General features: G+C 44.7%; 5 protein-coding genes across 5 annotated transcripts; 3 read left to right on the plus strand and 2 right to left on the minus strand.

Moving 5' to 3' along the window:
• Positions 1–257: 257 nt before the first annotated feature.
• On the minus strand, positions 258–1,805 carry LOC128276007 (uncharacterized). Its single transcript, XM_053014475.1, has 3 exons — positions 1,764–1,805; positions 1,371–1,550; positions 258–1,276 (listed from the first exon to the last, which is right to left on the minus strand). Exons 1-3 carry the CDS (start codon positions 1,803–1,805, stop codon positions 455–457), a joined length of 1,044 nt encoding a protein of 347 aa, XP_052870435.1. The 3' UTR covers positions 258–454.
• A 785-nt stretch (positions 1,806–2,590) lies between these two features.
• Positions 2,591–3,649, plus strand: LOC128276011 (60S ribosomal protein L12-like). Its single transcript, XM_053014480.1, has 4 exons — positions 2,591–2,711; positions 2,932–3,005; positions 3,074–3,254; positions 3,363–3,649. Exons 1-4 carry the CDS (start codon positions 2,675–2,677, stop codon positions 3,566–3,568), a joined length of 498 nt encoding a protein of 165 aa, XP_052870440.1. The 5' UTR covers positions 2,591–2,674; the 3' UTR covers positions 3,569–3,649.
• LOC128276010 (DNA-directed RNA polymerases I, II, and III subunit RPABC1) lies at positions 3,646–4,402 on the minus strand. The gene is made up of 2 exons (XM_053014478.1): positions 4,257–4,402; positions 3,646–4,190 (listed from the first exon to the last, which is right to left on the minus strand). Exons 1-2 carry the CDS (start codon positions 4,400–4,402, stop codon positions 3,704–3,706), a joined length of 633 nt encoding a protein of 210 aa, XP_052870438.1. The 3' UTR covers positions 3,646–3,703.
• A 499-nt stretch (positions 4,403–4,901) lies between these two features.
• On the plus strand, positions 4,902–6,534 carry LOC128276008 (protein abrupt-like). Its single transcript, XM_053014476.1, has one exon. The coding sequence runs from the start codon at positions 5,035–5,037 to the stop codon at positions 6,532–6,534; it is 1,500 nt and encodes a 499-aa protein (XP_052870436.1). The 5' UTR covers positions 4,902–5,034.
• A 1,767-nt stretch (positions 6,535–8,301) lies between these two features.
• On the plus strand, positions 8,302–16,910 carry LOC128276009 (constitutive coactivator of peroxisome proliferator-activated receptor gamma-like). The gene is made up of 4 exons (XM_053014477.1): positions 8,302–8,384; positions 8,453–9,290; positions 9,376–9,462; positions 16,809–16,910. Exons 1-4 carry the CDS (start codon positions 8,302–8,304, stop codon positions 16,908–16,910), a joined length of 1,110 nt encoding a protein of 369 aa, XP_052870437.1.
• Positions 16,911–18,106: the final 1,196 nt, after the last annotated feature.

An 18,106-nucleotide genomic window follows, 5' to 3' on the forward strand; every position in this document is an offset into this window, starting at 1 on the left:
GAGGAGGAAAGGGAAACTGAACAAATACGTCACCGGGAAGCCCGATCGTCTGAAAAGTAGAAGTAGCGGGAAATGCAAAGGGAAGCTGATCGGATACGTCACCAGGAAGTCCGTTGAAACATCGGATAATCGAGAAATGAGGATGAAATGAGGCGTGGCAACGCGCGCCGGGATCAGCTAGTCTATTTATAAAGCTCTACAGTGCGTGACAAGGACAGTTAATATAGTCAGTTTTTTTACTTAGAAGAACGGACCGGACTGTATTTATGATATAGTAAGTATAACAACAAAACATAATCGAAATTTTAAAAACTTTCTTCACTTGAACTAAAACACAAAGTATAACGTGGCACATCTGAATCAAAGCTGTTTCCCAACGATGTTTTCCTTAATTATTGGTGATAAATTGTGTTGATCGTTTCCTCAATTATTGTTCATAAATTGAGGGATTTGATCATTGATCGCTTTTGTCGTGCTTCTCAGTCGCCGCATAAAGTCTCCAGAGAGCGGTGGGCTTCATCAGTTCATCTGTCTGACCATCTTGAAATTTACCGTAATTGTTATGGAAGCGATGACCATCGTAAGGAGCTGACGGACGGTAGTCGCTTGAAAGGCCAACAGTTTGCGCGGCACGCGCAAATTCTTGGTAAACTTTCTGAAACAGAAATCCTATACGAAAAGCTCGCGGGTTGAGTTGTGTTGGGCACTGCTCTCGCGAAGGCACGAACTGGCCACTCTGCAGTTCGTGAGCAATCAATAGAAGAAGGTCTGCCTCGACAACACGAAGAATGCGACATTCGACCAATCGAACAAGGGTCAGTACTGTAACCTTTAACGCGGGTGGCACTGCTGCTAATGCGTTGTCCTCTACGACATCTGAACAAACCCATTGCAGTAGCTGCAACTTACGCTCCAATAATGCTGCCATCATTGCATCGTCCCGTGACAGCAAATCCATGAAGTGTGGAACGTTAATATCGCTCGGAAACACTGCCGCTATGTTATGGTGGGCATAAGCTACTTCGTGTCCTTTTTTTGCAACCAACGTAATGTGGTCCCGTTCGTGTTGACGATGATACAGAATTATACCAGCAACTTTAGCAATTAGCGGCACGACGATATCAAAGTAATTGCCCAAGTCCTCGGAACGGTAGTCAAAAAAATACAACGTGCAGTTTTGGGGCGCCCCGTTCAGTACTCCTAGAACAAAGTGCTGGGATTCTTGTAGCAGAAACGTTTCGATCGAATCGGGTGGGGGCTTCAATCGATAAAGCGTCTGTAGGTCCTGCAAACAGAAATTTAACGAGAAACGTAAACCAATGGGAAATGCAGAAGTACATAAGTCTCAACGATTAAATATAGTTACATACGCTTCTGTAAAAGTCTAAGCTTTGCTTAAACCACGCAACCGCCTGATCGGGAATCCGTCTTCCTTTGTACACACGTCGCAGGACCTGCTGGATGTTGTCGTCGTCGTCGAAATCCGAATCCAATGTCCGAACGTACTGTGCCAACTTCAGAAACCGACCTGGTTCCGACCCTATAAATTTCTGCTTATTACATATTATTCATATTCATGAATTAATAATAATAATAAACTATATATATAAAAGAGTACCGCGTTATTTTCTCATTATTCACAACTCAAGAACGGCTGAACCGATTTGGCTGAAAATTGGTGCGGAGGTAGCTTAGATCCAAAGGATACTTTTTATAATCCGATCGCGTCACAATGTTTTTTTCTTCATATACTAAGACGAGACAATCAGAGCGCCCAACAGCAAGCAATTGTCCCTCTCGTGCATGTTGCCAGATGTTTTGGAGGCGCAATGATTTTACTGTCTGGAAATTTCCGCCAAACACTGCCAGTAATTCCAAGATCAAGGGGCTACTGACGAAATGAACTTATTCTCTTCTTGTTGAACCCCTCGCCACTTTCCAAATGGTGGCTCCCATACAAAATTAGGGTAAATTGCAGCAAAATTCGTAAAGTGTTCAAACAATTTGAGTCAAATTTAGCTGGTGCGAGTTTTGCCATGTATCCAACGGGAAGCGGGAAGGAAAGCCAATCGGATACATCACCGGGAAGCCCTATCATTCGGAACAGAGTAACGGGAGGAGGAAAGGAAAACTGAACAAATACGTCACCGGGAAGCCCGATCGTCTGAAAAGTAGAAGTAGCGGGAAATGCAAAGGGAAGCTGATCGGATAGTCGAACACCGAAAGTCCTTCGAAACGTCGGATAAAATTAGGATGAAAATGAGGCGCAGCCACGCGCGCCGGGAACATCAATTTCATAATTAATATGAATTCTGAACGAATCTTTTTGAAACACCTTTATATCAAAATAAAAAAAAATTAAATTTTTTGCAATTTGGAAAACAAATTCGCAATCTGAAATTTTTTGCAATTTATTTAATTCTAATTTTCAATCTGATTTTTCTCAAATCATATAGGTGCGCCATCTACCCGCCAAACCAGGTAAATTCGTTGTCAATGACAGTTTCACCGGAAATAGTTGCGAGGCTGTCAAAAGGAAACTTGACTTTTTGACAGCTGTCAGCGATGCTGTGTTTCATTCTCTCTTTCCGGCATCTTTACGATCCGAACGTGAACATACTTCTTAGAAGTGTTCAATACTTTTTAATTTTGCTGTGCATAACAATTCATCAGCATGCCACCGAAGTTCGACCCGAACGAGATTAAGCACGGTACGTTTGATGGGGATGTTTTATCGTCCCGCCAGCAGTGCATACCCTTTCTTCAACCATAGCCCCGACCGACGGCATTTACCGTGACCACGTATCGTACCGCTCGGGCTACCTTAGCAATTCTTTCATTGATTAGCGTGGCCAGCACCTGTGGACGGATCAAACGGTGGTTTGATGTGAATCAAACCAAGCTGATAGTTTCGTTTTGCTCTAATTGCAGTTTACCTCCGGTGCGTCGGTGGAGAAGTCGGTGCCACTTCCTCCCTCGCTCCGAAAATCGGTCCTCTTGGTCTGGTAAGTGCACGCGCAGTCCCATATCTTTCACACACAGGATGTTAAACAATGCTTTGTTTCTCTTGCAGTCTCCGAAAAAAGTTGGTGACGACATTGCCAAGGCAACTGGTGATTGGAAGGGTTTGAAGATCACCGTTTGCCTCACGATCCAGAACCGACAGGCTACGATTTCCGTTGTACCATCGGCTGCTTCGCTGATCGTGAAAGCGCTTAAGGAACCGCCACGCGATCGTAAGAAGGTGAAAAACAGTGAGTATCGAACGGTTGATAACACAGCTGGATCGAGTCCGATAACAATAGTTTGTGTTTTCTTTTCTCGTCCGATGCGTATCGTGTGATTTACCATTCTTGCCATAGTTAAACACAATGGCAATATCACCTTCGATGAGGTCGTCAGCATTGCGCGTGTTATGCGACCGCGCTCCATGGCAAGGGAGCTATCGGGAACCTGTAAGGAGGTGCTCGGAACGGCACACAGCGTTGGTTGCACCATCGATGGCCGTGCCCCACACGAGGTAATTGAGGATATTTCGTCCGGTGCTATCGAAGTACCATCGGAGTAAGCAACACACCTGGCCCGACAACCGATTGTTCTTTCGGCGAGCGTGTACAATAAAAACAATCTACAAATAACAGCAAAACAAGTTTATCGTTTTTTTTTACTTTTGTTTCGTTTAATTGATCGCCACCGTAAATCCTCAGCACACTAGTCGGTAGGAAATGTATCTTCCGGCAGTTTCTGACGGGCGGATAATTTTCACCACTTGTCCGCGCTTCAGACCGAAGTAGCGAGCCACCGGGTCGCCTGCCTGTATCCTCATCAACATGTTTTCTTTGAGCTTGTAACGGGCCAACAGTTCCTGTTTCTCCTCTGGTGTCATAACGACGTGCTCCGGAACTAACTCGTGCTCGGTGATGTTAATCAACAACTCGGACTCGAGAAATTGTTCTAAAATATACTTCGGTGCCATGTCGACGAGGGATTGTTTAGCCGATGGTGTCATGCCGGATTGCACCACCACAATGGCCCGGTGAATGTTTTCCTCCTGCATTCGGGTGCAGTATGTTTTGATTGTTTTGATGCCAATCTTCGGTTCGTCGGGGAAGAAAACAAACATCTGATCCGTCGGATCGTCGTTGTGTGCCACCAGTACGATCAGATCCGAGCGTGCCGGTCGTTTTTCGCTAAAATCATGCAATTTCATCAGTATCGCGGCAAGCCGAGCGTAAGAATCGGCCTAAAACACTTACCTTGGTTTGTCGCCGAACTGTTCCTTAAATTGTTCGAGCGTTTGATCCAACTCATCCTGCGTTACCAGATAGCCCCGATCGTGGCTTAGCTGCATCACGGTCTTTCGGATGCGCCAAAGTTTGTACGTTTCCGCATCATCATCCATTGTCGCAGCTCTAGTATGAATACGATTTTCTGCCAAGAACACAAGATTCCGGTCTGCTTGCTGACCAAACAAAGCTGAAGCCGAATACACGAGGGCAGTGTTGCCAACCAGAACCATTTAAAGCGGAAGACTCTCAAGCAAGGTTAATACATAAACACACATAACATTTACTTTGTTTTGTTTCTATACCCCAGCGTTTAACCATTTAACTTGATTATTGTTATTGCGAATGTCCATCCTTATGGTCATAATGGTTAAAGTACGTTCAATTGAGCTAGGGTTCATTTTATTGGATTTTTATAGTTTTGGTCCGCAATTCAGCAAAGTTTGGCCTAACGTCAAAGAAGGCGCCTCGGCAGCCCTGTGATTTTGCCAATCGCGCTTTGGTTTGGCTTGGTAGTCGAGAGTGTTTTCACAAAGTTGTGATGATTTCTCCAGTTTCTGAGTGACTCCAATTTGCGCGCCTATACGAATAGTAACTGTAATCACTTGCGATTTGCTGAGTCGCACTCCCATCGTTTGCAAGCTACACCACTTTTGCCGCGATTGGCGAGCGCTCCTGGCTGGACGCTTGTGTTACGCGCAACTTCCCTCCGCGGGTGGTGGGCCTAGAAGCTAAACACCGTAACACAATGACAGGCCAGCAGCAGTATTCCCTAAGATGGAACGATTACACCAGCTACATTACGGGTGCGTTCGATGCACTGCGCTACGAGGAGGATCTGGTGGACGTGACGCTGTTTTGCGAAGGCCGCAAGATTCGTGCCCACAAGGTGTTGCTGTCGGCGTGCAGCACCTACTTCAAGGAGATTTTCAAAGAGAACCCATCACAGCATCCTGTGATCATATTTAAGAACGTCAAGTTCACCGATCTGATGTCGCTGGTGGAATTTATGTACCAGGGTGAGGTCAGCGTTTTGCAGGAGTCGCTTCCCTCGTTTCTCCACACGGCGGAGATGCTATCGATTCGGGGACTGGCCGATACCAACAATGAGCAGCAACAGCAGCAACAACACCATCATCTACCGGATCAGCCGACCTCGACCCTGGCGCAGCAGATATTGCAGACCCAGTCACAAAATATGGCCACCAGCGCTACCATCACGACCACGGAACCCGTCTACTTTACGCTCCCGTCGAGCTCCACTATCGTACCGCAGACGAAACTCGAGACCCAGCCATCCACAGCGGCAGCTCTTCAGACCTCTCAGCAGTTTGTTAATAAAATCACACTCAAATCCAGCGATATTGCGACCGCCGTGGCCGTTCCGATTGGTCAACCACAAACTCAGCAACAACAACTGGCAAAGCTACAAGTAAAGCCTGATCCTCCCGTAGTAACGGCCGTCCCGCAGCGCACCGTCGGTGCAGGACCAACGACGCAAGGCCAGGTCCAAACCAACCAAACTAATCAAGCGGCCACACTGCAGGAGTTGGTGGATAGCGTCGTTACGTCGGCGCGACCAAAAAAACCGAGGCGCATCGTGAAGGCGAAGGCGCAAACGGTCAAGCAACCGGTCGCGGGAACCTCGAGAGGCAACGTCTCCGGTAACACCCGGACCAATTACAGCGAAACCGGAAACCAATCGGACAACGGAATGGAACTTTACAGCGACGGACAAAGCGGGCAGGAGCATGATCAGGTAACGACGTACACGGACTCGGTGCACTCCACTAACAATGATGTGAAAATTCAAATATCGGAGTACATCAACGTGGGAGAAGGCCTAAATGCGGCTAGTGGCGACAGTGGGTCCTACACGCAGCAGGAAGGTTACGAGTTGGTTGGGGATCCCATCGCCGACCGACCGGAAGGAGACGAGCACATGGGACAGAGCTGCTTCGAAATGGAAATTGTTGATATGGACGGTATGAACGGCATGTTTCCGGACGATGGAGCGACGGAGGAACCAAAAGTGAAACGAGAAATGGCGGATGAGAGTGCTGGAAGTTCCAAGGACGAAGCAAAGAAATTCAAGTGCAAGGAGTGTGAGAAATCGTTCGCCACCTGGAAATCGCTGGCGATGCATCGCCATATTCACAGTGGTAATACGAAGTGCAAAATTTGCGGCGCGGTACTCTCACGTACCGCCAATCTCAAACGGCACATGAAGTTGAAGCACGAACCCTAAAAGCATGGGCGGCTACGATGATGATGACGATGCGTGTAACGGAAAGCGCAGATGAAGGCTAGATGTGTTTTCATATTTTTCCGATTACACTTGAACGAGATACGCATAGTACTTGTTGCTATAGCTTCAGCGTTTACTGATACTTCTGTCAGAATGTTTTTAAACATCCTTTTTATCTTTGTATCGTCCTGTGTGTGCATCCGTATATTGTTTATTGATTATTAACACTGAAATAACAAAATTGTAGGTATGGGTAAGAAATAATTATCTAAGCCTAATAAGATTGTACGAAAAGGTATTAGATTTAGAAAGTGTTTGGCTACATTCAACGGTGGAAATATTTTCATTTGCATCGAATGCTCTTTCTGATCAGTTCAGCTAAGGAAGCATGTCGTTGGCCATCAGAACGTGTTTTGACCGTGAAACTGCGAACCAAGAATCACAAGAAAGCTGCAGAGAAGAATTGGCAGTAGACTGCTTTCCCTTACCGGTACCCGTTCGCACCTGATTTTGATCAAATGTTTAAATTCATTAATGTTACTGCTCATTGATCAGTTTCAGCATTGACCTTTATCGATCTGTAAGACACGTCGGACAAAGATCTGACTACGGACTACGGTTTGTGAATGTGGTATATTTGAAACATTTTACGTACTATATTGATGAAACATGTTCGATCTACCATACTGTGGTAGAATGTCTGAACTGCGCGGAGTACCTATAATTAATGCAAACGGTAGAAATAAGGATATAGATTTTGAATGATTGTTTGCGAATGTAATGTAAAATAGTTAAATAAATGTACAAAAAAAACCCGTTTGCAACATAAGTTTTATTTGCTAAGACGCCTCTTTCGTAAAATTCATGTTCCTCGCACTTCAACTGACCGACACGAATTCTCGGATCATCCATCTCGTATTTTGCTTATCGATGTGTTGCTGCGAAACAACTGCTGGTTTGGTTTGGCTAATCTCGCAGTTGTCCTAACACGCCGGCGATATCAGCCACATTTCAACACGCGAACATGGTGGAGATCGCAGATCTTTCGCTTATCCGGCTACAACCGCTGCGGTCAGTCTTGGCCTGCCCCAGAGACAATGTTTATCTCAGTTGCTTTCTGTAACGGTGTGTTTTTTTACAGGCGAGGTTGTTAGCTCCGCGCCAACCCCCACCTGTCACGCCGGTGTCGGCGACGATCGTTATCGACTACTCTATGACTGTTCGTTTAGCAGTGGACAATTTAAGTACATAGTGGCCAGTATGCAAGGCTGATAGTTGTAGAACATTAAAAAAACCATGCAGAATGGTACTTATCCAGCAGCCAACAAACTGGTTGGATAGAAGAACAGTACAATAGCATTTCAGGTTGCATTCGCAAAGTCTGAAGTCAAAAAGGCTTCGAAAGTAAGTAACGAACGCAATCATCCCAAGGACGCATAAACATTATCAGAGTCGCAGCGGCAGGCGAAGTTAAGCGGCAAATTGCATTTGCACCCAGTGCATTTGTTCCGAGGCAATGTGCCTATGTGTGCATGGTTGTTCGATCGAATCCCGTTGCCGTGTGAGTGAGATTAGAAGAATCCCGTGCGTAGAAGTTATGTCCGTCAATTGACCGTAGAACGAAACACGGAAAATACAAAAAAAAATCCAGGGTGAGTTCGTGTGGTTCTTGACATACCAACAGCGTTTGTCTGTCATGCGAAACCAAAACATTGAATCCATTTCCAAATGAAACGAGACCGCAAATCATAATCGCAGTGAACAGCAATGGGTGTGCGATTTTTACAATCGTTTATGGGGCGCCAGGTGCAGGACGGCGTATATTACGTTCAGATACCGCGTGAAATACGGTAAGCACTCGACAGCGCATACGAAACTTCACGCATTCTTCGGGCATTTTTGTTTCCTAATTCCACAGCAATTCGGCTGAACGGCGTAAACAAAAACCGTTAATACTGATTGATCTGATGGCTCTGCATCATTTGTTTAGTGGGAATAAGTGCAGCGTGTTGTGCGGATCGCAGGTTATGCTGTGTGAACAGCAAGCTGCCCAGTTCTTCTCCCAGTTGGTGGAATCTGGAGCAGAGCTGGTGTTTTTTTGGGACGGTAATGTGCAGGAAAACAAATACGACACATGGATGACGCGACAAAATGAGAAGTACACGAGAATGATCACTATTATCGATGCAATCAATCGAGGGCAAGCCTTGCAGAGAATTGCTAAAGCTCGCAGTAATCTTATTCCGAGCAACACGTGTATACAGTTGAAGCTCATAGCTGAGAGGTATGGACGGGTCATCGTATCGTTTCACGCCGAATGTGATCAGGAATTGGCTGCGTATGCCTTGGAGCACGAAACGTTGGCGATCATTTCCAATGATACCGATTTCCTCATCTTCGAGGGCTGTTGGCAGTTATGGTCAGCGGATATTAATTTGGAAACGCTTCGCACACGCGCCTTCAGTAAGGAAGCGCTTCGCCGGAAGCTTCAATTGAGCGTGCCTGGCATGGCACTATGGGCGACGCTGTCCGGAAATGACTTTTACAACTACGAACAGTTGAAACCATTTCACCATACTCTTGGGTCGGAACAAGGTCGGTTTCTGAAGTTGGCACAGTACGTTCGGACGTTGCCGAGCGTAGAACATTTCAACGACGACAACATCCAGCAGGTCCTGCGACGTGTGTACAAAGGAAGACGGATTCCCGACGAGGCGGTTGCGTGGTTTAAGCAAAGCTTAGACTTTTACAGAAGCGTATGTAACTATATTTAATCGTTGAGATTTATGTACTTCTGCATTTCCCATTGGTTTACGTTTCTCGTAAAATATCTGTTTGCAGGACCTACAGACGTTTCATCGATCGAAGCCCCCACTGGATTCAATCGAAACGTTTCTGCTACAAGAATCTCAGCACTTTATTCTAATTGCCTGACGACTGACCGCGTGGGCAGGTCCAGCGTTCAGCTCCCGCCGGACAGCAGTGGCGAGTCCTGCCCGAACACAGTTGTTTGGCGGTTGCGATTAGAAACAATCACGAGCGGCTTCTCACTCAGTTGTCCCGTTTCCGGTGCTGATACGTAAATCTCGTAGATAGTTTTGTTTGGTTCGTTAGCATCCTGACTTTCCACCAACACCAGCGAATTGATGTCAATGTCTTCAAGCGAAAAACCACCATCCTCATCATAGTCGGCTTCCGCTCCATGCGTTGCTTGCTTCTCGCCCCTATTGCTGGATGCAGCTCTACTCTCTGATCGCGTATGCCATGGTAATGAGGAACCTTCTGCACTGCACGATTGGGTTTCCAGCAAAGATAGGCTTCCTGGGTCTGTGCCACCACCAGTGTTAACTGTTTCGTCACACTTATCCTCGAACGCTTCGCCACACTCATCATACTCGACACTTTTCAGAACGATCGTTTGTTCCGTCACCGACTCCTGCGTAGCTAGAGTAATATCATTCTCGGGCTGTGTTGCCGTTTGTGCTGTGCCAGAAATAGTTTCACCATTGCCTACTGCTGCCGCGGAAAGTTCTGAACATATGCTATCGAGGGCATTCTGTAGACCACCACCGGGCAGTTGATCATCGGCGCACATCTCTTTTATATAGGTATCCGTTTTTAAGGGCCCGGCTACCGCCACACTATCTTCGTCTGGCGCAGTAAAATAAACGAGATCCACGTCTGATTCGTATTTTACTGCGGCAGGCGGCAGTTGGATAGGCACCGTGGTTCGAGAGTCTTTACGGCGGCGACGAGTTGTGCGGCTCTGATCGTCAAGATTTTGCAGCGTTATCACAGATGCTGAATCGGATTCAAGTTCCAGCAACAATGACGATTGCTCCACGTCCAGAGTGGGCGGCGGGTTAGGTATTAGGTCTTCGACTTGCTCACAGTGTGCAACATTAGTATCGATGTTGGGCGAATCAACGACGCTGCCGTTCGGGATGTAAGGTTGCGATACGACGCTTGGGTCTTGACTGCTATCCGAATCTTCCTCAAATATATAGAGATAGAGATGGTATGAATTAACCTTTCAAACAAAAGCTCAAGCATCGAACAAATTTCAGCCGTTTTTTTTTATAACCAAATGAAAAAGTGCACGCTTGTTTGACCACCCTGTAGCTTCTGAGAAACATAAGCAAAGCTAATGCCACCTGTGTATTGATGTTACCATATGATATTCGATAATGCTTTATTGATGTGCAGAGTTCAATTTAATTGTTTAACCTCTTTATGTAACTCATTGATTGTATCAAGAGTCCAGAAATATCCGTTTCAAAAATTCATTCATCTTCATTAGCCACCAAATATCTCAGGCTTATATACTGATTGCATATTTAAACTGAACCTTTTAATTCGGGTCGTTTTGGTTACTTGCATTTGCGGTAAATTTTCACAATTCTCTTGTAAAATTATGAAATGGGCATCCAAACATGTTTGAATCATTTCACATAAATTTCGGCATTTGATTTTCACTGATGCACGTACTCCGCATTGATTCGTCCAGACAATCGCACCATTGCTGGATACAAAATGACTCTTCTTCGCCATTGAACAACAAACGAAGTGTAATTTTCTGTAACGATTCACATTATACCGCACCGTGTTGCGCGACGCCCACCAACCCGCAAGAGTAAATCCAATTAAACAAACCAGAACAGGATGCCAGGACTTTTGCTTCCATTACACCCAACTTATCTTGTTCTTTTGCATTTGCGAATTGCCTGACGACTGACCGCGTGGGCAGGTCCAGCGTTCAGCTCCCGCCGGACAGCAGTGGCGAGTCCTGCCCGAACACAGTTGTTTGGCGGTTGCGATTAGAAACAATCACGAGCGGCTTCTCACTCAGTTGTCCCGTTTCCGGTGCTGATACGTAAATCTCGTAGATAGATTCACAAAGTCTGCTTTTTCTGATTACCGTAAGCAGACCGTTGTTCAACTGTTTTTCCTAATTTTCCCATCCACAGTATTATCCATCCCATGCAGAATAATACAAGCGTTCACTTTTTGTGGTAAACATAAAACCAACTCTCGACGGAGACGAAAATTTTGCAGGTGGCAACAGATTCCTTGGAAACTTTATCCCTAAAAAAATATCCCAACCACAGTAAATCACACAGCAGTGTTGCGGGTCGAGGTCAATCCCCAAACACAAGTGCTAAACATGTGCATCCTTTTGGCCCCGGGGACCTAACAACACCGACTCCACGTGTGCAGCAATGTACCCGTGGGTGAACCCATGTAACAACATCATGCTACAAGCGCGCACAAGGATCGGTAGTGATACTTGCGAAGGGGATTTTCTGACGTCGTCGTATGATAAACAACTTCGTAGAACCGGAGCGAAAATCGACATCCTGAGCTCAACAAACAAACCCTTCGGGCGGCGACTGGCTGGCTGGCAGGAGCATTTGGGCCGGCGATTAGGACGAGTTGAACGAGGAGGGGGCCTCTCGCATCTCGCAGCACAATGGTGGTCGACCTTCTACTTAGATTTTTCACCTTCGGTTGCACGCAAAATGAGCTTTATGCTCGCGCACCTGAAACCATGCTCTAGCCTCACGTTGGCAAGAAATGGTATTGGAACGCTATCGAAAAAATCCTCTCCGCTTCCGCGGGCTGCTGTGTTTGCTTTGGGTTTTGTTTTAACTTTTCTCTGACGCTTCGAAAGCTTTTTCAATTTTTAAAGCTGAACAAAAAAAAACCCGACCACCATCATGACAAGTCGTTCGGATCTCGCGTACACGCGTGCGTATGCGCGAACCTCGCTCGAAAGTGTCAGCCGAATGTCGGAAAGTAAAAAATTAAATGGAAAAGTTTCCGGTAACGGTGGCCGGCCGTGGTCGCTTTCCGGATCCTGGCATCCGGGTGGCAGGGTGACGAGGTTTGCACAAATGGTATTGATGAATCTTATTGGCACTTCGTGAGCGGCTGGCTGGCGAACATGGCGAAAACATTGCCCACCGGCTTGCCGCTGCCGGTGGTGGCGCTGGCGGATTGAGAAAGTTTAAATGAAAAGTAATGTCAGAGTGCCGGGAGACTAATTTCGTAAGTAATATGCTTTTAGCCCGGTGACATCCGCCGCGCGGCTGACGGCTGAAAGGGCGCGCCCCACACGGTACCGGTGCCGACGGAGCCACAGAAGGCCCTGGCCGTGGATCGTTGAAACTTAAGAAATAACTTTGTTACACTCGCTAAACTTGCTGCTTGGTATAGGTCACTTTCCAATATGGATGGTGAAATTAGATTGCTTCCTAACGGGCGATCCTAGGGGCGATCCAATTCAATTTCGAAATTCGCAAGATAACATCCAAATGCTTGGTTTTAATAAAACCAAACTTTCTCAAAACTGGTAACTTCGGCAGCGGTAAAAGTGCGGCAAAAAATTCACTAGCTGTGTGTGAAATGGCCCAAAAACTAAAAACAAAAGAACAGGATGAGAAAAAAGTCACTTTGCTTCACACACGGAACCACTTTTCTCCCAAACATGTGAACATGCTGAACCGTTTTTCTAACGTATAGTTATTTAGTTTCTAGTTTAAAAAACGACACGTTTTAAAGTTCCTTTCTCAATCCTCAATCTTTTCCAATTGAAGAATTAAGCTTTTAATATTTATTTTTTTACATCGAGTTGGTACTTTACCATTATGCGTGAAACACAATATCGTTCAGTTGGCCGCCTCGGGACATAAGGCAACAGTTGATTCTGATAAAATAATTTTCAATGACGACCCGTAAGAAAAACATTTTTGTTGAGGACGACGTGTTATCGACAAACGTTATGATGATGTAAAGGCCACTGAATATCTAAAACTGTACCCCAAACATCAAATTTTCGCACAATCTCACGAATGCACTGTACAGTAAGACAATTATGACGACCACAGTCACTTCTGATGGTTCGAAACGTATTTACGTATGAATCCCCGTGTTTGTAGTAAGTTTCAATAATTTAACACGTTATTCTGTTGTTGTTGTCTGGCATATACTCAACTAAAAGTCTAATAATTGGATTGAGAGACTTATTCGAAAGTTGTAAAGTGCCAGCCCTGTAATTTCGAAACTACAAAATAGATAACCCTGCATTTAAAAACATTATAAAATGATGTAGTAAAATTGCAATCGCACAATAACACAACTCACAATGTTTAGCACTTCGTTTGTCGATCGAGAGTCTTCAATAGTGGCCTCATTACATCTTGCAATTTGGCAATTTTAGAAGCCGAAAAGAATTGAAACTAGTCTACTCTAGGCTAGACTATCATTAGTTTTCGATAACATGTGCTTCGAAAAATTATAATTTTGTGAAATATCTGAGACGCAGCAACACATGACAAAGCACGATTAATGTTTTCTATGTTCGAAGTTAAATACTTGACCCTTTTTAACATGCCTTAAACCAATCGAACTAGAAACTGCACGGTGCAACTCAATCATAAACAAGAGGCTCGCGGTGCGGTGCATCGATCAGTGAGCGCGATTTGGCCGCGAAAACGGTAAAGAAATACATTCCGGCCCCACAACAACACCAAAAAAGGATAGCTTCACCGTGCTTCAATTGCGATCGCCATAAAGTGGTAAAGAAGACGCCAAACCCACCACTTCCGGCCAGTACCGCCAGGTCAGGCCAGGCCAGAGCGTTGGCCGGAGCGATTTCTCTTTTTTGCATATATATGGAAACAATTTATCAAAACTGTCAGTGTTGACTGGTGGCGCTAATGATACCAATAAATTTCGATTTATGGATGCAACCGAAGTCGGGGTGGAAAGGGGCGCCGGGGTGGCTGTTATTTATGCTGCAAAGTTGCCAGTGGCCAGGTGTCAGCCCGTGCAGGTGCAAACGTAATTGCGTTTTTTGCTTCCTTCCTGGGTGTGTTAGAAAAATGTTCCTTGCCATGCCATGCCAACGCTACTTCGAGATTGAAGCGAGACGATTGCAAGATGTAGCGGTGAGGAAAGTGAGAATTGTGACAGTGCTACGGATACAGATCCGAAGGTGTGGATGAACTTCTGCTGTACCTGGTGAACCTGGTTGTTGAAATCGTTCTCAATTTAATCCCGATTGGCACACTCGACTCCGCCACAATACATCCGAGCCCGGGCTGGTTAAGGATTGCGAAGGAAACATTGGAAAAAGCACAACAGCAGCCAGGCACACTCTCTGGCACCGAACGACACCACAAAGGTACCATTTACCGGGATTAAAATAAATGTGTAATTAAACGCTCAAAATATGCTCCGGAGAGATGGCCCGGTGACTGCGAGAAAAAGCGAGATTATGGTTAAGCGTTTTTAACACTATCTGACACCCATTTTACTCGTTTTTTGCTCTCCGAACCGTTACCGTGTGCACACCATTCGTCCATTCGTCGCCGTTACAGCACCGAAGGGACTTTCCGTTGCCTTGAGGGATTAATTAAATAAAACTTAACAAAAGCTGGGCTCCGGTGTTCCCGAGTATGTCCGATGCAAACTTCCTGTGCACAGAGGGTTGAGAGACGATGCGTTTGGTAACACTCTCTGCTAACCGCACTTGCCCTGCTCTTGTCGTGGTTTGTGGTAAAAGTTTTCTGCTCAAACCCACGTGTTAGTTAAGTAAGCTGTACCGAACACGTCTCCAAAGGGGGTTCTTCATTTTAGTAATTTCCTATTTCGGTACTGATTCGTATTCGTATAAAGTTTCGTTTATAATAGTTGGACTCAAAGTTTAGTCGTTTTAACACGTTCCTTTAACACATTTGAGGGGCGTGAAATGATGATCTACCTAGTGAGGAAATGGGGAATGCACCAATCCGCGCTGGGGAACGTGATACAGGAAAGCGCAGTCCCTTAACTGATCCCTTTTAATGCAAACCGTACGACATCCCAAATACAACGAAAGCCACATCTCGCGGTGACAAACGAGTAAAGTAACATTCGAGCGAGTTGCTTCTCGATTTTTACCAAAGTGCCAACGGTCATTCGAAAGCAGGAAAACATGAATAAGCTCGTGGCGATGTGAGGGTGTTTGTCGAGGCGACCATTTTGAGGCCACATTTACACTGCTTTCGGCTTCCTTCTGCAGTCAGCAAAGTGTTTCCGACATTGTCCATTGTTTTTCGCCCAATTGTTCATCACGTGTACTCTTGTTCTTTTGCATTTTTTGGTTCGTTTTCGTTCCACTATTGCCTTCACTATTGTAGTTGAGCTGTTTCATTTAATTTCTTTAGCGTTTAGCTTAAGATGAATTGTGGGACGGTGGAGTTCAGATCATTGAAAACAGATAATGTTCGTAAGTTAAATAAACTTTCTCTGCACAACAGGAGTTTCGGATTAGCCAATCGATGATTGGGAAAAGCCAAAATGCCCGAGCATGTGGAGAAAATAAATAAGTATTAAGACTTACTAGGCTGCTCATTAAATTCGGAGCTTCGATAACAGAGGGCTACGATACGATAACTGCTACGAGTCTAAATTTTTTTTGTCATATTGGTACACTATCCAAATGAACGTATGGAAAGTTTCAATCGTTCACTTACTTTTTGTTTACAAGCCTTTTAGTATCGACAGTATTTTTGTCACGTCACAGTATTCTTTACAGCTGCTATGACGTCATCATTTGATGAAAACCGCTTTCCGCGCAGGATTTTTTTTAGGTTGGAAGAAGTCAGAACAGATGGAAGTCGCTAGGGGCCAAATCTAGTGAATACGGCGGATACCGCAACAATTTGAACTTTAATTCATGGATTTTTGCCATTTGTTGCACTGGGTGCATTGTTCCATTTTTAGCTAATGCGGCACCCATTTTGCAAACAGCTTTTAAGAACCCAAAACTTCAGTCAAAATACTGGTTATACTGCTCAATGAGATGGCTAGGCCTTATAGTAAATCTCTTTCAGTGGTTCGACGATTTTCGAAAACGATATCCTGTATTTTTTCTACGATTTGAGGTGTTGTGTCTTTTTTCACGTTTTTGACATGGTTCGTCTTAAAGGCTACTACGACCATGTTTAAACTCAGAAAACCCTCTTTTAACCCCCTAATTAAAGGTGAAGAGTACTTATACACTTTCAACATTCGTTCATAATTTTCCTTGGCTTTTAAACCTTCCAAAAATAAAAATTAAATAACTGCACATACTTGATTTTTTCCATTGTAAAAAATACTGTGACATGTCGATACTAAATGGCTTGTAAAAAAAAATTAAGTGACCGATTGAAATGAAACTTCACATACGTTCATTTGAACAAGTGTGTACCAATATCACAAAAAAAATCAGGCTCGTAGCAGCGCTCTTTGTTGTCGAGGCTCCGAATTTAATGAGCAGCCTAGTACATGACTACGTTAATGAAACAGAACTCCTCATCCTCAATTTACGCATTCCATCCCTGAAGTGACCATCTGGAAGGGCTACAAAAAAACGCTTCCACAGCTATCATTTGATGACAAACGCTTTCCACGCATTCCAACATTTTTAGGTCTGGAAACAGACGGAAGTCGCTAGGGGTCAAATCTGGTGAATATGGTGGATGATCCAATAATTCGAACTTTAGATCATGGATTTTTGTCACTGTTAAAATGCTCTTGCGACACGGTGGTCTAAAAGGTTGCACTTATGTTCAGAATTTATTGTTTTATCAATTGGTAAGTAATCGAGAAACCAAACTCATTCCGCAACAAAAAAAAATTGGCGGCACCCATTTTGCACACAGCTTTCTGAAACCCAATGCTTGACTCAAACATTAGTTCATAAATTTCCAAAATGAAAATTTAAAACCTTCCAAAATGAAAATTAAATTACTGCACGATACTTGATTTTTTCCATTGTAAAAAAATTCTGTGACATTTAATTTTATGCATTTTCTATCAATCGGTAATCAAGTTTCCGGAGAGTTTCCGAACAAATTACGAGCTTTTCAGTTACTTATTGAATAAATCTATTTTATTGATGAAAAAAAAATTAAAAAAAGCTAGCTTTAGCTTAATTAGCTTTTTAAACAAAAAGTCCAAGCATTTGTTTTCATCGCCTTCAATACAGTAGTAAATCTTAATAAGAAACTAATCACAAATGTTTCGCCCAACAACACACCCTCACGTTTCGGTGCGCCCAATAATTGCTCCTGGTATTGATTCTGCTCCACGGCTCCGAGGACACCTCGCCCGCCGTGTGGCCATGGACAGCATGGGGCATGGGAGGATTCTGCTTCGCAACGGCGCACGTACTGCATTGGGGTGGTCGTTTATTTGAAATTATAAAACATGTTTTGTTCACACCAGAAACAATGCGACAACGCTGCTTTCTTCGGCCTCCGCCGGCACACAAAGGAAATGGAAATGCAACGTGTCCTGAATCCGCGGGAACGATCCGAAAACCGAGAGAACATAAAAGCAAGTGACCCCTCGCTCCTCTCTTTAATGCGGCCGGGTGCCAGTCCTTGTCGTGCCACCCTGCCGATCCCCCGTGCTCAAACTGGCCATTAAAATGTTCGCTGTAAGATACACGCTTTCGATGAGATTTAAATTTAAATGCCATCGTCGGAAGGTGCTTATTCTAGCTACTGCGGGGTTTGTCGGTTGCCGAGTCCAAGCCGGC

This window comes from Anopheles cruzii, unplaced genomic scaffold (assembly GCF_943734635.1).
Source record: "Anopheles cruzii unplaced genomic scaffold, idAnoCruzAS_RS32_06 scaffold00288_ctg1, whole genome shotgun sequence".
Lineage (NCBI taxonomy): Eukaryota > Metazoa > Arthropoda > Insecta > Diptera > Culicidae > Anopheles > Anopheles cruzii.